Raw genomic sequence first — 26,739 nt, forward strand, 5'->3', positions numbered from 1 at the left:
CATTTTGGGATCAGCACACAATATGATTTGACAGGAGGGATATTTACATTTGTTCAACATTAGATTTAGCAATGCCATGTGTCACAGGTCAGCAACCACAAAACGTTGTACAAGAATGGTGGCAAATGACTGCGGACATCATAGTGATATAGGATGCAGGGATCCATTCTTCCCTGCTCTTCTCATGATAACACTTGGACACTGCTGTTCCATGGGGAAGACTGGAAGCCATGAATAATATATCACTGTGATCCTCAGCACTGCGGTCAGTCTGTGAAACCCGTAAGCACACGGTACGAGATTTAAGAACCCACCGCGGTCCTGTGCTGCCGGTCTTACTTTGCACACATGAAAAGATAGGAACGTGGTGCAACAGTGAACAACATCATTACCACTAGCGGTAACCTGTCACAAATTTGTGGCGGCATTACCTTTGGGAGGGCTTAAGCCACTGGTACTTTGCTTTCACAAAATTTCAACACAAAAACATCAGCAAATTTCCAGAGGATTCTCGACTAGGGTAAAGAAAGCAGAACAACTGAAAGAGTGTAGGAAACCTCGGACAAGCCTAATATTTTAAAATCTAGTGGGGGTGGACATTACAATAGCTTCACTCGGTGGCCTTCACTGCATGTATATGACCTCCCTCCCCCAGAGTATATATATCACTGGTCCTGTGTGGCATGGCGACACACTACGGCATACCCGAAACTACATTAACTATTGAATAACTATATCCACATTGCCTCCTGTGCAGTCCCTCCTATCACAGTGGCTCATTAGCAGCACTATATCTTTATATAGGTTCACCTAGTGGGAAAAAGAAGGCTCCTCGGCAACACCTGACCTAGGACAGCAGCACAAGCGAGGCGTAGATAGACACTAAACTGCAGAACAGGGCGTACAAAACGTTACAAATGCCCATTGAACAAGGCAATGCTGGTGTTTCTGTGGTTGTGAAGTGGATGGAGCAGACTATTGTACACGAGAGCCGCCCCACGTGGGGGAAGGTATAGCGTCGTATATATAATCCGCTTGCACGTGGACTTCTGTGATCGCCATTCTCTCAGTTCCATCCTGAAACACTTTGGTGTGTGGCAGTAGTTATATCCCTGAGTGTTAAACCACAGAAAACAAGCATGCAAAACAGTGACAAAATGAGGCTCAACTACCAATCTACAATACTGAAGCCAAAAAACTATCAGAGGAGGAGAAGGCATACTAACCAGCATCACAACATGACATACAACTCATCACATACTCTACATACAAGGTGACATCTCAGAGGAAACCCACTGGACCTTCCTAGCTCATAGATGTCAAGGGGGGGGTCTATCCCCTTTCCTTAAAGGCAAAGTGTTACCAAATAATCTCTTAATCCCTACATGCACATTGTTGTGCCGATGCAACGTTACATATGAAAAGTAGACATACAATTTTCTTTATATATTGTCATGGTCTCCAGACTCTTACATGGTATGGAAAATGTTAAGGGAAAAAAAAAAATGCATGAAAGAATCCTATGGGTACGGTCAACACCGGAGCTGAGTGCACACTTTTACAATGTCGTACGTACTGCGCTCCACATCAACACAATGTTAGTGCTAAGAAACAAGACAAGGATAATAAAGTGCAAATACAAAGGGAGTGAAGTGCACAAGGACTGAACTGAAAAGGGGGGGGGGGGGATTGCATGGGCTATATTGTCACTACACCATCTATATTACTGCTCTCTGTAACGTGAAAACAAATCTGCACAAGGGGCACATTGGAATATAAAGGGTGGGGGCTATGGCCACACAAAACTGATAAGTGCTATCCATTTTCTGGTCCACTATAAATTTAGAATTCTGTTATTTCATGACCTCCCCTTACTCACCAAACTCTAAGCTCTTAAGATACAAAACCGAGATCTGAAAACACAAAAAGTAACAGTATCTTCTCTGGAGGTCCTGGTGCATATAACCTTCACAAGATCATCTACAACCTGTACCAGAGGAGACACACAGATCCACACACAGGAAAACTCATAACGAGAGCAGACCAATCGTCCATGCCCTGGAAGGAAAGACCCTGTTTTCCAAGATGCTGTAAAGTGCTGATTAAAAGGGAGAGAATGGATTGAGTCATCACATAATATATGGCTCACACGGGGCGACACTTATGCTCTCGGCTACTACACCGTAACAGATAGAAGAAACTACAGCGCTGCGTGACTAATACAAACTTCTGTCTTCATGAATCTGCAGAGATGAAAACGCCAGTTTGGTTTGTGGAATATAAAGTAATGATGGTAAACAATAAGAAAGAAAAAGGCCAATCTTCGCTTACAACTTTGGTAAAAATCATAACTGAATAAAAACGAAGTGCAGTTAGGAACAATAAAATACAGAAAGCTCAAAAAGTGCAATTTAAGGGGTGTACATGACAATAACCCTGCTTGTTGTACCCTTTAACAAATAATGCACAACCCATGAACCTACTAAGAATAGAAATTGTGGGGCAGCACTCATGGTAGGGTTTACATATTGCGGGCCGCAACACCCCGGATGTGCCCCCAGGATGGAATTGGTGCAACTCACAGCAATTTTATTTTAATGGCCGCATTGTACCCAATGTCGTTATCATTGCGGGCCTCGGACAGATCCTGGATGCAATCTGTCTGCAAATTGTAAACCCAGCTTGTAGAGAATGCATCCGTCAGATCACCAGGAGAATTCTGCTTTGGTTAAATTACTGTCAAAATCTTGATATTCAGCCTGGAGCTGGATGACATGCCCCATCTGGATGGATTATACTTGGGCTCACTGAGGGACACTAGTGGAGTTGAATAAACCCCACAGCATGGAGTCATATTCTCATATAAGCAAATTAAATAGATCAGTTTATCAGTTTAGTAGAGTAGAGCGATGAACAATTGGATGCATCACAGGGACTACCATGTTCCTATATGGACATGGCAGGACCATGAAGGATCATGCCCTCATAGGTTCCTGGTGAAATGACAGGATACACATGGAGCTTGCTGCGATATTTGACTTCTAGTCTTAACTAGACAAGAAGAGATTTAGGATCCGTCTATGCTGCCTAGAGCAACCAACCACAGGCCTGTTTTCCTTTCATACAGTGCTCTGGGAAAATGAAAGGTGTACCGTGATTGGCTGCTTATGACAAAGAAGAAAGGATTTTATACCATAAAATGGAACACCACTTAAAAAACTGAATATTTCTCAGTCAGACAAATCCAGACGAAAGAGAGTCCCTCAATAAGAACAGAATAATGTGCAAACCCACCAAAAACAAAACAAGACCCCCATCAGTACATTTCAGAAGATAATTTGGCTCCCTTATGTGTCCAGTCTTGCTTCATAGCACACATACAAGTTATACTGAACTGCAATGGATCACGTAGATGTCACCTTGACTTCCATAAATTGGAATGTACGTTCAGCACTGAAAACCTCGATAGTCCAGACGAGGCAGATCTGGGGGTAGACGAGTATCTACTTCAGCTACTATTTGACAATATAGAAATACAATGGCCTTGCTGTACCAATCAGCAATAAATAGAATATATATAAACTACATAAAGCGCTGCAGCAACTAACCAGAATGGAGGTGCAGGAAGTCTGTAGGCTCACAGTGGAGTCATGGCCTCTTCCCTTGTAGTTTTACTGCAAAGATAAATTGTGGTCGACCCATATATTGATGGACAGTCGCAAAAAAAAAAAAAAAAAAAAAAAAGAAGGAATTACAGTAACTGTTAGTTAGGAATTATAAATGCATAAAAAACCATGAATCTGTAGGCCAGTCTTTGGGAAGATGACTGAAGTGCTGAGTTTAGCTGTTCTCGGACTGTGCCGCATCCTTGTCCAAGCACTGGGGCTTATTCCTCTCCCACTGGCACATTGCATTAGCGTACTGCACCAGAAGTTTATCCATCCATGTCAGAGGCTCCGGGAAGAGTACTGCTCCCTCAAAGAAGCCAAGATGCCCCCCATGAAGAGGCAAAGCCACCATGACATTCTCCTTCTTAGCTAAAAAGAAAACAAAGTAAAAATAAAAACACAAGTATAATATATAAGGGGGAACAAAGTCCAGACCTGCAATAGCGACTTTTATCTACCCACCCGCCAGAGTCTTTGGGATGGACAGTAAGCTCTCATGGACCAGGGGGTCATCCACCGAGTTAACCAACAAAAGCGGCACATGGATCTAAGAGAAACAGAACAAAATTAAGTGTGAATTTTTTTATTTATTTATATTTTTTTTTTTTAAAAAAAAGAAAAAGTGTAAGAGCAAAGAAAAAGAAAAAAAAAAAAAAACAAAAACGTACATTATGCAAATAGCGAACACAGCTTTCCGCTTCATAGTATTCCTTCAGGGACTTGTATCCATGGAACTTCCTGACAGAAGAAACAAGACAGACAATGAAACCCAACACAAGCTATATACCATATATACCATGCACAAATTATCAGCCCAAGAGAGACTTCCTACTCCAATAGGTCCCTCCAAACCAAATGTTCAGAGGTACATGAAAGTTTGTGAACCCTTCAGAGTTTCCCAACTTTGCATAAATTTGACCTCAGACAACAAATATTTAAGTGGATAAATCAAGAAAATCAAAACAAAATCATGAAAAAAAAATTACACTAAAAATTAGATTAGTTAGTTCAACAAATTCCACTTAAGAACAAACCTATGGAACCCATCTTGTACATAACCCGGGGACTGCCTGTAATGTTCTTGCTTATAAAATATAATCACGTTAAAATAAATAACGAAAACATAAAAAAAATAAAGACCCTGGGGCCGATGGATTTAGTTGTAGAATTGACATCTCGGTTACAATGTGCTCTGGTTCTCTGGTACAGGTTAAAGAGCCAAGGTGTCCACGCCCCGATTCCCCCTATTAGCCGCCCTGCAGCACCAACTTTAATGTGCCGTTTATGGAAACATCTGGTGTATGAGACATTTGGCCTAGTGTTTTTGGTATAATCCATTAGGTTAAGAGTGTTCTAAAAGCATACACACAGTGAATGGGTTGCAAAAAATTTCTTGTTATTTTTTCGGAGCAAAAACAGCATTTAGTGATCTACTTTACAGCAGCCCCATGGCCTGTAATGGCCCCATGGCCTCAGTAGAGAGATTTCTAGACATGCGATGCGCATAGAAGTATATAAGCAACGCCATCATCTATTATAAGGAGTGGAGGCAACAATTATTTAATCTTCTATTGTAATCCTGTCCGAGTTGTAAATGAGATGACTACAACAAAAATACCCTACAGAATGAGCAAGTAATGTCCCTCAATAAACCCACAGTTAGAATTGCAGAATATAATAATTTTAATCAAATAGGGTTTTCCATGAATCCGGCGAGACGCAGAAAGAGTAGGATAAAAAAAAAAAAAAAAAATATATGTTCCTAATGCAGATTTTGTATTTTTCACCATATTCATTTGCTACATTTTTTTTCTGAACAACAAATAGAAATTTTTTGGACTATAAGATGTTCCCCCAGAAATGGTCATCTGAAAAAAGGAAAAATATATTTGACACCAAATAAAAACATTTTGGTTGGACAAACACAAGCATAACATACATAGCTCTTCTGCATCCATTCACTCATAGCACTTATACACTTCTTGCTACATTCACTCACGTCCGCTACATACCTTCACTCTCATGAACACTCAGCATTGCTACAATCCATTAACTCACTTTTCATAACAAATCCCAGCCACAACTTCTTCTCCTGGCAGCATGAAAGAGTTTAAGGACCCTGCAGTGATGCAGGAAGCATATGATCAGTCACATCGCTCTAGGTCCTACATTAAAGGGAACCTGTTGCCAGGGATCTCATTTTCACTAAAGACAGGTTACAGAAGCCCATTACAGCTGCATTGGACATCTGCCTTCTCCAAGCATTTGCATTACAATATAATTGTGTTATAACTTACCTTGCACCCTGACAAATACTCTGTGTAGTCTGAGGTGTAGTCTAGTTTGTGCTCCTGTACAGCTCCTCCCTCCTGCTTCTCCACAGAGCTCACAGCCTGGTGAGTTGACTTCAGCGAGATGCATCCAAGCCAAAGCCCAATTATATTGTAAATGCAAATGCTTAGAGAAAGCAGAAAGGCAGATTTGCAATGCAGATGTAATGGGCTTTTGTAACCTGTCTTTAGTGAAAAAGTGGGTCCCCGGTGACAGGCTCCCTGCCTGCCGTCCTGACATGAGTGTTAGAGTGCGGTGCAGAGGCTCTGCTCCCGCAAATTTCAAACTAAATGCTTTATCAGCACCAGGACAGCGGTCAGGAGGGTCTGGCAGTGCAGAGTCCTTCTGACTATAAAACACAGGCATTTTTTAACCAAGATTTTTTTATTGCTAAAAGTGCGCCATATAAAAATACAGTATTTAGAATGATGGAAAGATATATATTTATTGTCAATAAAACCAGTTCAGTTATAGCGGCTACAGGCCATCAACAAGGAAGAGCTTCTGCTTACCTCATTACGGTGTCATCAATCTGCATGAGAGATGTGGCAGTATACAGCCTGCTGAGCACCGAATCCTCAAATACTTTATTTATTCTGTTATCAGTAAACAACGCATGTCTGAAAGGACAAACCAGGTCTGTAAGAACTCAGGACTGACACGAATGACACCCCGTACACAGGTCCAGGCCATAGTGTTTATTGCTGCAGCCAATCAGTGCTGTGGATGTGAAGTCACTGCTGCAGCCATATGGATTTGGGCTCACTGCTGACACCAGTGATTGCCTGAAGCTGTACACGGTATATCGAATTCAGTAAAAATCCAGTAAAAATTATTTGAAACAAGAAGCGAAATGCAAAAGGTTGAATGGGGTTGACTACTTATAGCAAACTTTAACAGGGCAAGTATAAGACCCAAATAGTGTCACCCATTACATACTGCCAGGTGCAATGGGCCCAGGACAGCAGGATTCAGGACTTCCTGTGACATCCTGTGTCCTGCTGAGATCTGGCAGATGAAGGGGGTCATGCAGTCATTAAGGTCTTGTAAGTACCGTTAAGTTTAGAAACTGACTTCACATTCCAGAGCTGGTTATATGATGCAAGTGCAGAGAGTCTACAACATGACTATACCATAGCGGATGGCTTATACCATGTACCCAGGATCATTGGTACATAGCAAATGTTATACCTGTGAGACAGAATGATTTTTTTCATGTTGTCGGCCATAAGGAAGTTGTAAAATCTTCGGCATTGATCCCACTGTAGAAATGTGTCCTGAGCACTAAAAAAAGAGAATCAATGAGCTGCAAGGGAGTGAGAGACCAATGGGATACCAGGATACATTTGCCAAATCAAAAGTCAGTCCTGTAAAGCCCAGACTACAGTATACCTCATAGATTGTAAGCTCTTGAGAGCAGGACCCCAATACCTATTGTTTCATATAACCATGATATTAATCAGTACTGTCTGTAGACGTACCCTATGCTGGGGAATATGATAGCTACATATATAAAGATTTCTTTATATTGTATGATGGAAAATGACCAATATTCTTAGCTGTGCCCTGCCACGTAGCACTGCCTTGCTTATCTAGGAGTCTAGTGTGTTACAAAGGGCAGTCTATATTTATCTATTAAATAGCTGATAGACTAAATTGTACAGACAGATAATCTATACATGAAGTGTCCATTCACGTGCACACACATGTGACAGCGCAGAGGACCACTAGAGGGAGCAGCTGAGGCACAAATATCAGGAACATCAGTGCATCTACAAGTAGTTGTGTCTCATTCAGACTAACAGTCAAAAGAAAAATACTAAAATATAAATGTGAACAAAGAACAGATAAATAAGGGTCTGATTTTTTTTTTTTTTATATTCAAATCCAGACACAGGGAGGGCATGACTGGCTTACAGACCCAACCCAAACCACGTGTTGTTGCTATTAGTCACCAAAACTAAGTTACACGAGGTTAATGCATCACTAACTGGTCACATAGGACAGTACCACAATACGAGGATCGCTTACCGGGATGCACTGTACCCCTGGCACACGCTGACGCAGCACAAAACTCGGTCCTGATTTGTGGCGGCTTCCCCCAGGTATTTACAGACAATGTTCCCTCCGAGGCTAAATCCTACAACTATCAGTCTGGTCTGTGGGAAGGTCTTCTTGATGTAGTTCACCATGGCTCCAAATTCCCAAGTGCAGCCTGGAATAAAAAAAACGGGATGAACATTCACCACTACACACCATGAAACTCCTCATTTACTTCTGCCTGCAAGACAAGTTGTGGTGCACATGTTAATAACAGGAATTAAGGGTCAGCGACAATAACCCAAAGGAAAAGGTCAAACGCATTTTCTTCATGGGTCACAGTCACCCCCTTGGAAAAGGATGCTGTAACCCAATGAAGCAATAAATAACAGGATATTAGTTACACAATCCTGTATATACGACTGGCACAGATGCATGGAATCTATATGCATTATATAGAACCTAATGCATTAATCTACACACTGCATAGGAAAGAAGCACAACACAAACACCACCCCACAAACACTCAAAAACTACTGCAACCAGACAACAACAAAAACAGACCCGACAATGAATACTAATAAAGACCCAATCCGGATAAGTATTAATGATACACACCCCAGACCAAAAAAAAAAAAAAAAATCACAGCACTCCTTCATGTAGGATGTGTCCATCACGGCCGCTGTGATTTTATGTGATCATGTGATCAGATACATACATGGGATAGACGCTGCAAATCTTACTGGGTAAAGGACCTTACATGACATCACCCTGGTCACATGACATGCTGAGAAGAGGCATGGGGAGGAGTAGTTGGGAATGGTATAACACTTTGTGGACTTGGATCCAGCTACAGGAAACTCAGACACCAATGCTTGAAAGTTAAAACTCCATGGGGGACATTTACTTAAAGTGTCGGTGTCTGCATTGGCTTTGTTACCGACCTCGGTAAGAAGATACACATTTAATATTGTAGAGCTGTGCAGAGACATTTCTGGCGCCGAGACCATTTTCTGTCCCTGGGACCAAAATCTGTCCCGAGCACCAGAAATGTGTCCAACAGTTCCTGCTAGACTAGTTTTCTTTTGGTCTACTTTCCGCCAGTTTACAGCGGCCAAAAAGGGTTGCGACACATATTAATTGTGTCTGAGTTTCCACTCCGCCAAAGCCACGCCGGAGAAGAGTCGGAGCAGACGGAAAAAGGCATTTTTTCTGGCGCCGCCAGCTAATAAATAGGTCTGAGAGCAGAACATGTGGTGAGAGCGCCACAAAACTGGCGGAAACGCCATAGTAAATGTCCCCCCATGTCTTTATTAGCGGACCTTGGTCTTGGATACAAAATTTCTGGCGTAACAGCTTATAAAATATACATCAGCAACGCGTTTCAAACGCACTATGCGTCCTTCCTCATGGCTCTATAGTATACAAAAGAAAAGCACAAACTAAAAAGGGGAGTGGATTGCAATTTGATTAGTGACACCTGTTGAATTGTTACACCCTTTCCTCTCTGTGTGCTATCACATGATTAAAATAAATGCAAGTCCACAAAGTGTTATACTGAAAGGTTCTCCAGTCCAGGAGTGGATCTACAGCACGGAAGACACGTCCACATGCAATACTCGGTGAGCAGACTGTTTTTTTTACCATAATACAAAATCTATATAGTTGGGAATGGCCCTTACATGTGGATGTAAGGGAGACAATCTTTAGCTATAAAAAAAAGGCTGTTAAAGGGAACCTGAACCTGGAACCTACCAACCAGCCAGCGCACGCCTCCTGTATGATTTTTCTTACATCGCACAGCCGAGTACACACGCACGCGCACTGGCTGCTCTTAGCTGTCATTGCTTATCAGCGAGCAGGAAGCCAGGGGCCGCGTGGATAGAGGCGAGCCGCGGTGATCCGCCCACCTGGACTTGCTGGGTTCTCCCTGGTTACCAGGTACAGAATAAAATGTGATTTTTTTGCTTTTCTATCCATCGCCATGTGTTTGTTGATAAATGGGTGCCCTTAGGACTAAAGGGTTCTATGGGAACCGGTCTCAGTTTCATTTTTTTGAAACAGCGGTTCCCTTTAATAGGGCTCTAATGGAACCTGTCACTAGCTGTATGTGACAGGCTCCCTTTAATGACTAGGTTATTTTAATTTTTTGTATTTCCATTTTCAATCCCAGTCTCTAAAAATGCACAAAACTTTTTTTTTTTTTTTCCGTATGCGGAACTTTAATGGGGCTTGTTTTCTGCCCATCAAATTGTGCTTTCACACACTCCTGAAATAATACAGTCAACACCCACCAAGCATCAAGAGGGTGCAGCCCCTGAGCACTCTTCATATAGCCTTGACGGTGTTATGACATTCATGTATGTCATAATGCGTTAAGGTATATATTAAAGTTGAAGCCACAGCCAAAACCTAGGTATTGCCAAGTGTATAGCCAAGCTGTTCTACTACAGCTCTACCCCCACTGATATTAATGGAAGCTGAGCAGCAGTAGCAAGACAGTCCACTACAGAGTAATGCGTTGGAATCAAATGGTTCTGTACACAGTGTATAAAACAGCTGACCATTGCAGGACCTGAGTGTCAGACCCCCATTGGTTCTCTGTAACCTATCCCAAGGATAGTCCATTAACTGCAACTTTCTGACAACCTCTAAACCGAAAATGTCATAAATCAATAAATCAACTATTAATAATGAATAACAATCTATCCGCATACAAACATTAAAAATAAGAAGTAAAGAAATTATGTCTTAAGAAGTAGAAATGGTTTAACTTAAGCTCGTACGTAGATACAATGGCTACACAGAAATCTTACTAAACCTTCAGGAGAAATATGCAGAAAGCGGATTACCAGCCTCACAACAACAATACTGGCAGCACAAGAGCCAAACTGCAAAATCCTGGAAAGAACTTTAAGGAGCGTCAGGGGCTCACACCTTCCAGAGGAGATCAAGACTGATCTATGAGCAACAAGAAATACATTTTGGTTGAAGGTAGAAGTGGTTTACAGCCAGAGGTAAGATTTATCCAAGTTTATACTCTATATCAGTGATGGCGAACCTTTTAGACACCGAGTGCCCAAACTGCAACCAAAATCCACTTATTTACCATGAAGTGCCAACATAAAATTTTAAGCAGTAACTTATTGCTACCTGTTCTTCCACATCTTTCAACTGTATTGGCGGTCTGAGGCCACCAGTTAAAAGAAGGAGGGCAAATACAGAGTATCAGTGTAGCTTCTCTCCAGGGTCTCTGGAAAGGAAGAATCGTCGGGTCCAGCAGGAGGACCTCCAAAGATAATGCAGTTCTGTCAAAACCTTCTCACTTTTCCCTCAGTTCCAAACAGCAAAGTGTCAAATAGCAGTATCTCTTAGTTTGCCTGGGACTTCAGAAAGATTCAGTGTTTGGTGAACTCGGTCCTGGGCTGATGGCCTGAGTGCCCATAGAAAGGGCTCTGAGTGCCATCTCTGGCACCTGTGCCATAGGTTCGCCACCACTGCTCTATATGAACCAGCACATCCATGGCAGCACACAAGATAGGCTTTCCCAACTTCTGCATGGATTATAGGACCCATATCAGTTTCAAGATCATCAACAGGGCCAAATGGAGAGCTTGTGGCAACTTCATGGATGAAAATAGCCAAGCATACAGATCCCGTAGAATGAAGAGTGCATGCACAGTAATCTCTCACTTCAGGGAAAGAGGGTCAGATTAGGATCCTGTACATACGCCATGAATACACAACTTGGGAATTTCTTTTGAATACTGCAGCAAACTGACGTGAAACATGCAACCATATCCTTTCCCATCTACATCACTCAACAACCAACCATGTGGTTTTGCAGTCACATATGGGCGCAGTGGGTGGGCAAGGCTTTTTTAGACTGGCGGCCTGACTGAAAAATCAAAGTGAACTTTTTGGAGAAGAAAAAAAAAAAAAAAAAATACAGTCTGATGGATTTGCAACATAAAGGGAACCTGTCATCAGCAATTGGACTTAAGTGTAAGTGTCAAATGGCCTAATAAACCACTACCCAAATATTGTGAAGCAGAGTAACACATTCTAGTTTTTGTTTCTTTTGACTCTGTGTGGTGGAATCTTCCAGAAGATCAACTTTGAAATGAGATGTAAATTGGTTGTATAAAGTCAAGGAGGAGGAGAGTTCAACACTGAAGTCAAGATGGGGAGCTCTAAATGCCTCCTTCTCTGATTGACATCATGCTTCAGGAGATCGGGTTACTGATATCTCTAGATACTGGACCATGAATTACAGTGAAGGGCCTTTCTGAGGTAAAGAGCACTTGACTTCAGTGTTGAAATTTCTGCCTCCTTGACTTTATAAAACCAATTTACATCTCACTTCAAGGTTGATTTTCTGGTGGATGTCACTACACTGTGCCATGAAATAAACAGGATCTAGAAAGTGTTCAGTTGCTTCACAACATACTAGTAGTGGTTTATTAGGTCAATTACTACTGACAGATTCCCTTTAAAATAAATCTACCATCAAAATCAAGCACTATAACCCAGGGACACTTACTCATAGATCTAGGCACCGTGACAGTGGTAATAACCTTATATCTGTTATCCATGGCTTCCTTACTCCTAAAAATTTACTTTTAACATTATGCTAATGAAGTCTGAAGTGCTCCTAGGGGTGTTACCAGACCCCTTCCATGCTGTAGTTTCACAGAATGTTACTGCCCTCCCCCCTGCTCCCTCATCCTGAGGTATTCTCACTGTAGCAGAGGATGTTTCAGCACACAGCTACCCAGGCTATTAAAGAGGTAACGCCCCCAGAGCTCCTCTGGCTCATTAGCATATTTTAAAAGTTTATTTTAGAAGGAAGGAGGCCATGGATAACAAATATAAGAAGATCAGTCACACTACCTGGATCTATGATTAAGTGTCCCTGGTTTATCATGATGGATATTGATGGGAGATTTCCTTTAAGGGCATCTACAACCTGTAGATGCAAAAAAAGATGAGTATTTAATTCAAATATAAGACACAAAAAGATTATGTAATCAATGCAAGTGACCTGTCCAGATAGTGGGGTTGGAGGGGGAGGGTATAGCAAGATCAATTGGGAAAGTAGGACGTGGCATCATGCTAGGTGTTTATTGTACTGAAGGATTAAGTAACCTTGTTTATCATACTGATAAAGATCATATCTATCCAATAATGTCTGCAGGTTAAGCTGACATTAGATATTAAACAACTATTGTCAATGGGCCAAGATACACTGCCCTGGGGCATCTCCTGACTGTCTAATCTTACAGCCTGAGAATCCGAGGTCACACAGGTTTCTGTGAGTCTTGTTAGGGAGGAGAGTACGGATGGAGGGTGGAAACCCAATATAGGCATGAAGGTCATTGGTAACCGATGGATACACAACTTACCATCAGTATTGGATTTCTATATTAATCTCTTCAGAAGGGAAGAGAATAAAGTAACTTTTATATGGCTCATGTAAACTTGGCCCAACTAGCATCTCAACGTGTGGGGTTGTAGAAGCGGCCAGATGACGGAGTTTGTGTTTAGATGCTAAGAGAGACTATTTTTGCCTTCGTGAAAAAAGTTGTCGCATCTCAAAAGCTTATGATTCATAACAGATGAGAGAAGAGTGGGCACCGCTCTGTCACAACTAATGTAGCCCCTGCAGCCAGATGACACAACCATGATCACAAGTGACTAACAGGAAGGGCTTACAATGCCCTAAGATTTCAACTTAAAACACCAGACACGCAGGTGTGAAAACTGGCTGTACCTAGTTCTTACATACAAAACATCTAGACATTACACAGTTAAAATGCACATACCATAAGTGAACATGCGTGGAGACGTTAACTCAATGTTTGGCAAGGCTCCAAGGTGATTCAGCACAGCACATCTATAACCATTCTTCTGGGCGTAGTCCACAAAAGTCCGGATATACTGCTTCTCGCTGTGATTGGCTATCCCCGGACATATAACCATGGTAACACTCTCTGTGTACAGAAGGTAATATAGTTAAGGCTGTCTATGTTACATGTAAAACTTCAAGCTATCACATTTTAAAGGGGCCTCTCCATCTAGAGAATCATTTATCTCATCCATCTGTAAAGATGGTGGTCAGTTTAAGGTGCACTTATAGTCGGTCTTACTGCATATAGAGACATTGACCCAGATTTAAAGGGGTATTCTCATTTCAGCAAAAATTTTATTCCTTAATAAAAAGGTTTACAAATTTTCAATATACTTTCTGTACTAATTCCTCACAGTTTTCTAGATCTCTGCTTGCTGTCATTCTATAGAAAGCTTCATTGTTTATTTCCAGTGGACAGAAATCTGACCAGTCACAAAGGTGTACGGCTCGTTAGTATCAGAGTGTAATCAGAGCTGTGTGATATAACGAGCTGTGCACCTGTGTGACCATGGTCAGATTTCTGTCCACTCAAAGTAAACATAGAAGCTTTCTATAGAATGACAGCAAGCAGAGATCTAGAAAACTGTAAGGAATTGCTACAGAAAGTATATTTAAAAAATGTATAATTTTTTATCATGCAAACACTAACATTAATTTGCCGAAACTAGAATACCCCTTTAACAATATTGAGGCAATCTGTACTAAGTGCCGTTTGCCTGAAAAATGTGCAGGGTGTGCCAAATTATTGAATAATGGCACATGGTCTGGTGCATCCAGCACTGTTCTGAAAGAGTGCACCAGCTTTAATACATGTGTGACACAATTCTGTTGAGTCGCTGTATCAAATGTGTCACAATCTGTGACCAAACTGTAACTCGCGCATTTAGGTGCACATTTTTCAGTGTTGTCGGACACAAAAGTGTGCAAGCTCCAAAGACGTTCTTTTCAGTGCAAAGTCGGACAGAAACTGGTGTGGCCACAATAACAGATCTGGCCCATTCGGCATTAGCTTACCTCCAGTGCAATGTTCCGCAAGGGGTTCAAAGAGGTCAAATGTTGCAGTGGCCCCATCAGGCATTGTGAGATACTTCCGCAATCCATATGGATTTGGTGAGCTGACTCGGCCCATCTTCCCATATAGTGCAGTCTGGATATGTCCACTTTTACCCCAGATTAGCGGCGGAATGTACCTAACAAAAATATGAAATTATTAGGCAAATTAGGCAAAACACAGCTATGGTTTCAAGCGAGTCTGTCACATGAAAATTCATTGGAACGTGTAGACATGACTACACTGTAGAACTTGTAGTTATACCAGCAGATAGCATGTTATAGAGCAGGAGGGAGTGAGCCGATCGTACAGTTTCCTTTCTGCAGACAGAATGTTAAAGAACAGGAGTGGCTGAACAGATATCACAGTCTCTGATCAGCATGCAGCATATTATACAGCAGGAGGAGCTGAACACATTGTTCAAAATGTATTATCTCCTGGAAGTATGTTGGCAGAATTTCGTGGACTGAACATTGAATGAGGATCTGGACTCCCAGCATTATGATGATGGCCTCCCTTTGTTACTCTGGTCCCTGGCTGATATCATGTTTTCAGAACAGAACAGTAGTCTCAAGGGGAAGCAGTGGACCAAAGCATAATACATGTACAACAGTGTTCACTGCAGTTACTACTACACACCCAAATGGCCTCTTCTCCCACAGGTTACAACCAATAACTAGGTTGAGTAGAAAGACAACTAGTAAACCATCTCATTATGCGTTATCTAAAAGGGACATGATTCATGCATCCAGCGAGCAGTACACACATCAGCTGCAGTGTAAAGGTTTTTGCTCATTACATAATAAGTAGTAGAAGTCCAGTTTCTGCCTGGTTAATGATGAACTATTAATAGTTGCAGGTAGTGAACAAGCCCTGATATGGAGAGGCTGCCGTGCTCTTACAATAAGCGCAGGATGGATTACTCACTCTTTGGTCAACAAGGGACAGGATTTTAACAGGAAGCTGTTTATTGCCGTATCTTGGTAAATGAGATCTGGTGGAGCAGTCGGACTTTTTAAGTTCAGGCAGCGCACGATGACATAGAGGGCAGCGGCTACAGCTGCCAGTTTCATCCCGTCAAAGACGGCGGGCATCTCTGGGGTTTCCAACATCATACTCATCTTGGCTGCAGAGAAACAGAAGAAGATCACAATGGTTGCTGCATATTTCCTGATAATACAACGATTGGTCATGAAGCTCTGTTCATGGGCTGAATCGCTGTGTGCACAGAGGCAATCATCAGGAGATGGAAGACCCCTATACAGGCACACAGTTACATTTGTTGCCCACCAACATCAATAGTAAAAGAAAAATAACTGTCAGTCGTATGTGTTATTTTATAAGTCACCCAGTGTATAGGAAAGTGTAATATGTAGCAAAAGATGTCACACTTCTAAAAGGTCTTTATTGGCCACACAAGTGCAAAAATGAGTTATATCTTTTATTTCACATACCCACCACCCACACTTTCTCACCGATGATGGAAAATGACGAACAGGAAGATGGTGAAACATTATCGGTTTTCAACACAGAAATACAGTGGAACTTGCAGATAGTTCCTCTTACACAGTCAGTACCAGCATAGCCAAATGACAGCAAATGACAAGCTGAGGCTGGGTTCACAACTCGTTCTTTTGGGTACGCTCTGTGTATACGTCTGGAAAGCACTTGGCATAAACGCTGAGCGTATACATTGACATTTAGTGGCATAGGTACAGACAGGATGGAAAGATGCAGCGAGCTATGTCTATCCTATTGAGTGATGTATACACTCAGCAGAGGCCATAGAAAACTATGGGGATATGGGACAGATGCAGCGTATTGCATCCAGCCCCCCAGATACGTTGCTTAACTAAAGTTGGGGACCTTGTAAGGACAGTGACAGCACTGTGGAAACACATCCAATCGCCAGCTGCTGCCATATCACCCCTAAATTCAGGGATGAGGATGGGTCCCTGGGAGACGTATTACACTGTATAAACATGTGTGCCACATGTTGTAAGGACACGGCGGAATCTCTCCCCCCCCTCCCTCCCCGCATCCTCACAAAGTGGGGCACAAAACGAAATGTGAACCCAGCCCAAGTAACACACTAGCAGTAGTAGTGGTTTACAAAGGAACAAAAACAAAATCTTGGACTATATCTCACCGGATTTGGAAGATCTCCTGCAGCAAGAATAAAGTTGCACACAGTGATGAGGTCAGTGTATTCTAGAAGAAAAGAAAAAAAAAAAGACAACATCAGGGAAATTCATCATTTACTTATGCTTCAGCACCAAACGGTTAGTGCGGGGGCTGTAATTCTGCAAGGCAAACAGGGAGTCCTTGCCTCATATTTCTGCAGGATGTAAGGACTCCCTTCCGCTGTGTTGGGTCTGTGGGATCTTGGGCTGTGGAGTCGATAAGCTAAGCTTCCAACTCAAAAAAAAAAAAAAAAAAAAAAAAAAAGGGTTGCCACTCAGCATGTACAGAATGTGCACAACACATTCATCTAAACTAAAAGCCTGGAAGAGGGGTGCAGGGCCTGTGGCCAATGGGAGACAAAGCCTGACAAGACTTGAGTAGCATGCCACAGTATGTCCAATAAGCACTACCATAACAGACATTTAAGAGGAGGTTTCATAACTCCAAAACCAAGTGTGAAGACTATGGTGTCATAGAAAAACATATAAACATGTCTGACCACTCCTGCATTAGGTTCACAATACCAGACTGAGCAAAATAACCGAGATGAGAAGTGGCCTGTAGTGAGAAGGCAGCTTGGAGCAGGGAGAACTAGGAGAGATCACAGATAAAAGTATATAAGGGTGAAGTAACCGATTTGCTTAAAGCGTTGCTAAGGAGAACGTTCCATACAAAGTTAGGTGCTGCTAAAGCATTTTCAATGACACCGAGTGATAGGTGCTCTCCGAGGGCCCTTAGAGATTCTCTATTTCTCCCCTGTAAGAGAGAATGTTTTAATTAGATCTATAAAACATCTACTGATTGATGTCTGGACTAGATTAGGATTGGTAGGAAAATACAGTAATACAGTACACTGCCGTTATACCAGCAAGTGACACCGTATACCCCCGCTGTAACAGTGACACCTCCTATCTGTGTCTGGAAAGTGAGAGGAGATCTCAGCTCCTAGCACCTTGTGATAAGATGAGCTACTTAGCACCTTATTTACACAGCAGGTAGTTCAGCACAGATAAGAGTTTACAACTTTTTCAGGATATTCACATATTCTCCACATCACGTGAATAAACCCTTCCAGGTGCATTAAAGGCGTTGTTCACTTTAAGCACACTACAGCAAATAATTAACATGGTTTGTGTAATAAAAAGATATTACATTTTCCAATATACTTTGTTTCAATTCCTTACAACTTTCTAGATCTCTGCTTGCTGTCATTCTATAGGAAGCTTCTATGATGTGTATGGCTCGTTAGCATCACTCAGCTTTGACTTTTTTTATTCCCAGTCAAATTTCAGGATTCTGCCATGGAGTCTCAAATGCAGATGTGAATGTGGATTACTTTAAAGGGTTTGTCCACTTTAAGCACACTACAGCAGATAATTAACATTGTTTTGTGTAATGAAAAGATATTACATTTTTCAATATAATTTCTATATAGATTCCTCACGGTTTTCTAGATCTCTGCTTGATGTTATTCTATAGCAGCGATGGCAAACCTTTTAGACACCGAGTGCCCAAACTTCAACCAAAACCCACATATTTTTCGCAAAGTGCCAATGCGACAATTTAAGCAGTCAGTGGGGTTCCCTTTCCTATGCTGGTAATCCCATATTGTGTAGTAGTGATCATTTATAATGACACATCTGTAAAGAATACCTTAGTACAGGCGGTCCCCTACTTAAGGACAACCCATAGTTACAGACAGACCCCTCTGACCTCTCTGGATGCTTTGCTATAGTCCCAGATTGCAATGATCAGCTGTAAGGTGCCTGTAATGAAGCTTTATTGATAATTCTTGGTCCCATTACAGCAAAAAATGTTTAAACTCCTATTGTCACTGGGGTCAAAAAATGTTTTGTTTCGATCTACAATTATAGAATATACAGTTTCGACTTGCATACAAATTCAACTTAAGAACAAACCTCCGGACCCCATCTTGTACGTAACCAGGGGACTGCCTGTATAGCAGGTGCGACCTCTGGGGGTGAGGAACACGAAGCACTGGGGCATCATGCAAATGTATAACTTAATTGTTCATTCTGTGGGCTGGGCCCTAAAAGGTTTTCTTTAAGCAACAAATATTACCATAGGTATTTTATATCAGGTTGCTGAAGGCCAACACCTAGTAACTCTCACATTTCTGCTATACTCAACAGCTGATAAAGAATGTAACAAGAAATTATGAAATATGATACAAGCAGGTTCTGTCTGCTGCCCGAAAAGCAGCACCAACACGGCTACAGTTTCCATGGACCAGGCGGGTTAGTATACGGCCGGCAATAGATGATGGATCATCAAACTTATTGCTCCAGGAATCTCCAGGAAGGATTAAAACACTCAAGGCTGTGATGTCCAAAATAAAAATGTAAAAAACCCCAAACACAACTTTACATTTAAGTGGAAATATTTCGTAATAGGTTATCTAATTTAACGGGGGATATGTCATAAATACCTTAGACGACTTCATGGTCTCAATTTTTACCAAAGGAAAATAGTTTTTATTAGTTGAATTTGAGTGTATGGCACTTGATTGTGAGCCGAAGCCTCTGGCAATGACCCGGAGCAGACCAAGTACACTTTATTTTTTACCTTATGCCTGTGCTTCCCCCGTAGGGTTCTCCTGAATATCCCCTTTAAACTTTTTCCCTTCTCTGGAGTGTAAGTGACACTAACAAGGCCCGAGAAGAGGGCGAGATGGACAAACCCCCTAATGTACAAAACACTGACAGACAGGATGGGTTCTGTGCAGGTATCAGATGGCGAGATTAATCCTCAGTCTACAAGGACGACAACACACGTCTTCGTGTCTGCTTATGTTTGTTCAGACTTGTGGAAAAAATGACACTACGAGCAGCCAGATCCCTGGAGGAGACATCATGGGACGCTGCATCCCTAGTGACAGGACTAGAAGCGTGTTCTTATGTAACTATGATTATATGTACTGTCAGGACAGCCCTTGTTTTTCAGGTATCGCACTAAAAATAGAGCGCAGAGCCTGAGGACGCTCTCCAGGGCAGACATCAGGGGAAGCTGTGAGAAGAGACACAATGAAATACCATACTGGGGGCAGACCGCTTGCCTCGTTCTCTGGTAGTCGCTTCAGAGACATATGTATGAAATCGGAGCTATAAGGAGGTACAGGACCATACAAGTCTACACATAGATACTATAGCGGGGAATTATCACTGCTTCTACGCCAGTTTTCTGGAGTAGAGGAGGTGGAATAATCGCAAATTCTTGTGCAGTGTAAGAATTTGCAATTAAAATAGTAGAAATAATTTAAAATAATAAGCCACTTGATGTCTTGATGTATCTGGTACGACGAGGGGGGGGGGCACCGCTATCATACGCGGGCACAGGGTAATGACGCTTACAGGCATTTCCTGGGAATATTATATTGTAATATAGGATTTTCAGTTTCCATAAATAGATGTTATTGTTTGTACCAATTTTTTCAAAATACTTTCTGTATCAGTTCCTCAGTTTTCTAGATCTTTGCTTTCTGTCATTCTATTAGAAGCTTCTTTGTTTACTTCCTGTGGGTAAACATTGATCTCTGGTCATATGATGTCACACAGGTGCATGGCTCGTTAGAAACATGGTCATTTGATGTCACACAGGTGCACAGCACTATCCATGGTGATGTGATGTCACACAGGTGCAAGGCTCGTATATATATATATATATATATATATATGTGGTGATGTGATGTCACAGGTGCATGGCTCGTTAAACCATGGACATGTGATGTCACACAGGTTCACCTTGCACTTGTGTGACATTACATGACTGTGGATAGATCTCTAGCCATTGGATATAGACCTAGAAGCTTCCTTTAGAAGGACAGCAAGCAGAGCTCTAATGTGAGGAATTTATATAAAAAGTATACTGCAAAATTGTCTAAAGTTTCATTATACAAAGAATATCATTTATTTCCTGAAACTGAACAAGCCCTATTAAAAGGAAATATCTATGTGGCGATTGTGACAGCGCTCAGTCTCCTGCATGTATTGCTTTTAGGTCTCCTTCCTGAAAGGCTTATGTTTTGATGTATAGCCCAGCCTGCGTGCAACAAGGTATAGGTACTGTTTATTGTATTACATATGGAACTTTATGTTAATAGCTTCCCTACTTTCTTGTATGTAGTATAGGCAAGAAACACATCCTTGAAGATGGATCACATGGTGGTACATGAACGTATATAAGCTCTTATTCCCTCTTAGGGTCCATTAAGATCTGCAGTTGGAGACTATATTAGGAACTAGAGTGTGTCCTGTCATTCCCATTCCTTGTACATATTCCCTGTGGACCCTTTGAAGGTCTTCATCAAACTCATCCCTAGAGTACAGTACAGAGGATTCACTGACCCCCAACCTCTTGTACAGGCTCCCTCTATTACATATCAAGAATAAAGAGAGCACCTTCTGTGTTTCTTCTGCTCTCTGCAAGTCTGTGTCAATCCCCTTCAAATGCATAAAATTAAACTAAGTGGTTGTGACTTGGCCTATGGGTTGGTCTGGCGCTCTCTTTGAGAAACTGGTGGGTCTGGGTTATAATAAAAGTCAATGAATACTGAAAATCAATAAATAAACAGAGTTCTGGCCTCCAGCAAGAGCACTGTGACCACCGCAATAGCAGTCACATATCTGTACTAGATCATCATGGCTAGAGGCCAGGGTAAAGAGAGGACCTGGGAAGTAGTCATATGGGTGTGGTGGGGGATTGGGAAGTGGGATATTGGCCCTCATGCACACATGCGTATACCGTGGCCGTATTCTAGTTGTTTTCTCAATGACTTGCACAGGGCTCCATGTGGATGAGCAATTGCCCAAGCAACAAATTATAGAGCAGGTTCTATAATCGCATGATTAGGTAATAAAGAGCAAAGGCCATTCATAGGGTCTTTACACCCAAAGACTACTAGGATGAGGACACTGCGTACAAGCCCTCTCTTTTTTACATGGGCACCACAGCAGCCCCATGGACATCAGTAGATCATATCCACGGATCATATCCACTTCCAAACAGGAATATTGTGCTTATACTGTATAATAAGCCATTTACTGGGTCCCTGGAGCTGGGCTTGGAGCAAATCAGCTGATGGACCCTTCAGTTGGCGTGTTATAAGGGCTGCCCAAGGCGACATCTAAGGGTCTGGCAACTTCTCAGGATCATAACAATAAAGGCCCTTGTTATCATCTGCCTTGGATCTGATGGTTTTCTGTTACAGTAGATGTGATTCCACCAGCGCCGTCACACACACACACACACACGTGCACCTATACACGCCACATACGGCCGACCAGTGACATCACACCTATACACGCCACATACGGCCGACCAGTGACATCACACCTATACACGCCACATACGGCCGACCAGTGACATCACACCTATACACGCCACATACGGCCGACCAGTGACATCACACCTATACACGCCACATACGGCCGACCAGTGACATCACACCTATACACGCCACATACGGCCGACCAGTGACATCACACCTATACACGCCACATACGGCCGACCAGTGACATCACACCTATACACGCCACATACGGCCGACCAGTGACATCACACCTATACACGCCACATACGGCTGACATCACATCTATACACGCCACATACGGCTGACATCACACCTATACATGACACATATGGCTGACCAGTGACATGTGCAGTGCCTGTAGTCGCTAGTAGCCGCTGTCTACTGGTGGAGCTGCTGCACATCCTCCCCATTGTCCTCCCTCTATCCCCCGCGGTGAGCCCCAGCCTCCGGTATAACTGTACAGTTACATCCCTGTCACAATGACAGGCGCGCACAATGGGGAGGTTATTACTACCAGCCAGGCCGCCACAGTCGCTGTACACACCAGGCCGGAGCCGCGTCCCCCTCACCTCACTAGTCTGGTAGTCAGGAGACTGCGCCTCACATCCGCGGGAAAACCATCCAGAGCCGCCCGCTGCTGCCGCCGCTACCGCAGCCCTCCAGTACCTTCCACCTCTCAGTCCCTTGACAACAGTTACTTCCCTAACAACGCAGCGGCCGCTATCTATTTCACACTATTGGAGGAATTCTCTGTCAATCACTGGTGCCTCTGCCCACGGTTGGTCAGCATTCGCGCAGCTTTCCATTGGCTGAGCGCCTCTCATTGCTCCTCAAGAAAGCGGCATGTGAGTCATTAGAAGTAACAAGCGCTGGATGCTGATTGGCTGGGGAAGCTGTCAGTCGTTTCTTTACGTAAACCCTACAGGGGAGGCACGTGAAGTGCGGCGTGTGTAGCGGGAGCGCGGGGCGCGGGCTTCGCCTCTCCTCGAGCAGCTGCCGCCCTTGAGAGGAGGCTGGGGTTGTGCGCACAGGACATGACTCCTCCGTGTGTTATAAATATATTATCTGCCATGTACACGAACTAGTAGCCCAGCTCCTAGACAAAATGGCCACGGACATGTTAGTGATGCTACATGAGCGCTACACTGGACATATAGTTAGGGTCCAGAGCATTCACGAGCAGACGGCTCTGCACTACAGTTATGGAGAAGCACTTGCCTCATGTTAGGGGCTTCAGTAGTTTTTTGCTTTTTTTTTTTTTTGCTTTGCTTTACTTCTTCCATACAGTACAGCTGCATTCACATGTTGTGTTTAGAAACCCAATGCAGATATATGTAGGTGGGGCTCGCCCTGATAACATATGAGTTTTCATTGAAATGCATGTGATCAGGAACAAGTACCCAGTGCTTTACATTGTTTACATACAAAACACATGGTGCTCGTTCCCAATCGCATGCATTTCAGTGTAAACACATATGCAGTGGGGCCAAGATCCTCTCTATGGGGCACATTTACTAAGGTCCTTGCGCAGGTTTTCTGTCAGAGTGTACATGTTCTTTTGGGCGCAAACTGCTTGCACAGGTATTTAAAGGGGTTTTCCTACAAAGAAAGGTTAGGCCCTATCCACGGGATGGGCCTGACTTGCTGATCAGTGGGGATCTCAGTGCTGAAACCCTCACAGATCATGAAAACAAGGGGGTCCTGGGGATCGCCGAGCGCAGAACTCAGCAATTTCTGTCAGCTCCATAGAGACTAAGGGTGCGGTCACACGTCGCGTTTAACGCATGCGTTTAAAAACGCATTACAATAGCTGGAGAGTGATTTGCCTAATTAAACAGCTGCTAACACCTGTGTTTACAAAACGCAACCGTTAACGCATTGTTAACGCATGTGTTAACATCGCTGTTAACGCATGCGGTTGTTAACGCATGCGTTAACATCGCGGTTAACGCATGCGTTTTGTAAACACAAGTGTTAAGAGGTGTTTAATTAGGCAAATCACTCTTCAGCTATTCCAATGCGTTTTTAAACGCATGCGTTAAACGCGACGTGTGACCGCACCCTCAGGGTGAAGACACACATGGCGTTTTTGGCCCGTTTTTACTAAGTGCGTTTTCAGATCGTTAAAAACGCATGCGTTAAAAACCGCATCCGTTTTTTACAAACGCATGCGTTTTTGTCCTTTTTTCCGAAATTGCGCAATGAAAAACTGACAAAAACGCATGCGTTTTTAAAAAACGGATGCGTTTTTTAACGCATGCGTTTTTAACGATCTGAAAACGCACTTAGTAAAAACGGCCCAAAAACGCCATGTGTGTCTTCACCCTAAGGGTGGTGGCACACGTGCCATTTTGTCTGCGTTTGCAAACGCAGACAAAGCCGCACCCACCTGAGTGGGTCACGGCCCGATCGCATTGGCGTTTCTATGGTACCGCCTGTGATTAAATTAAATTACCACATTTTGCGGTAATTTAATGCAAGACACCAGCGGCTCGTTTCCCATTGCAGGCGTTTCCATAGAAATGCAGATGCGATCAGGTCGTGGCCCGGCCTCGGTGGGCGCTGCTTTGTCTGCGTTTGCAAACCCAGACAAAACGGCACGTGTGCCACCACCCTTATGGAGCAGAACGGTCATGTGTGGCCATCTGCTCCATTAGGGTGCGGTCACACGTGGCGTTTTGAACTGTTGTTAGCCCGTTTTCAAGCAGTCCATTAAAAAACGCATGTGTTTTTGGAAACACCTCCATTTTTGTCCTGTTTTCTCAATTATCTTAATTAAAACTGGTCAAAAACCGCATGCGTTTTTTTATCGGACTGCTTAAAAACGGGTTCAAAACGGCACGTGTTACTGCAGTCACAGTCTGACGGAGCGACAAGGATTCGGATGGAGGTACATGGGACCCCAATGGACCCCTCGATTTCCCGATCTGTGGGGTCTCAGCACTGAGACCGCCACTGATCAGCAAGTTAGGCCCTATCCCGTGGATAGTGCCTAACTTTAGTTTGTGGGAAAACCCCTTTAAGAAGTGTCTGCACCACAATTGTGTCGCACATGATCATTTCTTAGCGCAGCTGCATTAGGGATCATGCAACACCAACTAGGGGGCATTCTGGTGCTAAGTCGGACCGTGCGCCAGATTTATCATGCAACAGAAGTCCGACAGAAGTGTGTCGCAAGCCCTATGTTAAAGGTGCAACAACAAAAAAAAGTTGGTGATGCACATTTACTAAACGTAGTGCAAACTGCACTAAATGCAGTATGCCAGTGTATAGTGCGGGGTGCGCCATTTCAGGATTTCTGGTGCCCGTTCTTCATGAATCTAGTGCTTCCTGTACTGCCTCGACAGAGTTCACCAACTTTTATTTAGGTGCACCTTTAACATAGATATATGGATATATCCTTCAGCAAGCTATGAAGGATGTGTGAAGAGGGTTCAGCCCCCATATTGCAGCTAACACCCGTGGTTGGTGCTAGCAGTGATCGTGGGTGTTAACGCCTTGTTTGCCACCAGCAAAGACGCCAGTAGTATTTAAAAGACAGCATAGGCATGGGAGTGGCGATTGGTTGCCATGACAGTCTTCGGCAGAGATTGTAATGAATCCTATGTAAAAACGCATATACTGCAATACAGTAGTATTGCAGTATGCGGTAGGAACGATCAGACCATCAGTCAAAAAATTTTTTTAAAGTTACAAAAAGTAAAAAAAAAAAAAAAATTCAAATCAATTCCCATTCCCTAGATAAATAAATAGTAAAAATCACAAACACAATAGGTATCGCCACGTCTATCAAAATATAAAACCGGTTATTGCCGGCGTGAACCACATAACAGAAAATAGCACCCAAATGTCCGAAACGTGACATTTACACTATTTTACTATATAATGTACCGTATATACTCGTGTATAAGCCGAGTTTTTCAGCACAAAACTCGGCTTATACACGAGTCACTGGAGATGCAGGCTATGTAAAATGAATGATAATCAATGATGGAGGCAGCAGAGAAGTGTTTTGCTGCTCACCTCTGTGCTTCCGGTACACTGCAAACACGTGTCGGCTGCACTGTAGCGGGTCCGCGCTAAGGACAAGAGGGATGAATGAGTGCAGGGCTTAGGCGCTCATGACAGGGTCTGTAGTATGGCGGAGGTGCAGAGTGCCACCGCTAAAAGAGAACAAGGGGATGGCGCCTGTGTTACGGGAGCAGGTGCCCAGCAGTGTGACAG

At 42.9% G+C, this 26,739-nt stretch overlaps 1 protein-coding gene across 1 annotated transcript; it reads right to left on the reverse strand.

The window, feature by feature from the left end:
- Positions 1–408: 408 nt before the first annotated feature.
- On the reverse strand, positions 409–23,301 carry ABHD2 (abhydrolase domain containing 2, acylglycerol lipase). The gene is made up of 11 exons (XM_072148503.1): positions 23,085–23,301; positions 17,152–17,213; positions 15,930–16,128; positions 14,966–15,141; positions 13,866–14,033; positions 8,031–8,214; positions 7,191–7,283; positions 6,512–6,619; positions 4,337–4,406; positions 4,131–4,215; positions 409–4,037 (listed from the first exon to the last, which is right to left on the reverse strand). The coding sequence occupies exons 3-11, from the start codon at positions 16,121–16,123 to the stop codon at positions 3,841–3,843; spliced, it is 1,275 nt and encodes a 424-aa protein (XP_072004604.1). The 5' UTR covers positions 16,124–16,128; positions 17,152–17,213; positions 23,085–23,301; the 3' UTR covers positions 409–3,840.
- Between the last annotated feature and the right edge of the window lie 3,438 nt (positions 23,302–26,739).

Source organism: Engystomops pustulosus, chromosome 4 (assembly GCF_040894005.1).
Source record: "Engystomops pustulosus chromosome 4, aEngPut4.maternal, whole genome shotgun sequence".
NCBI classification, from domain to species: Eukaryota; Metazoa; Chordata; class Amphibia; order Anura; family Leptodactylidae; genus Engystomops; species Engystomops pustulosus.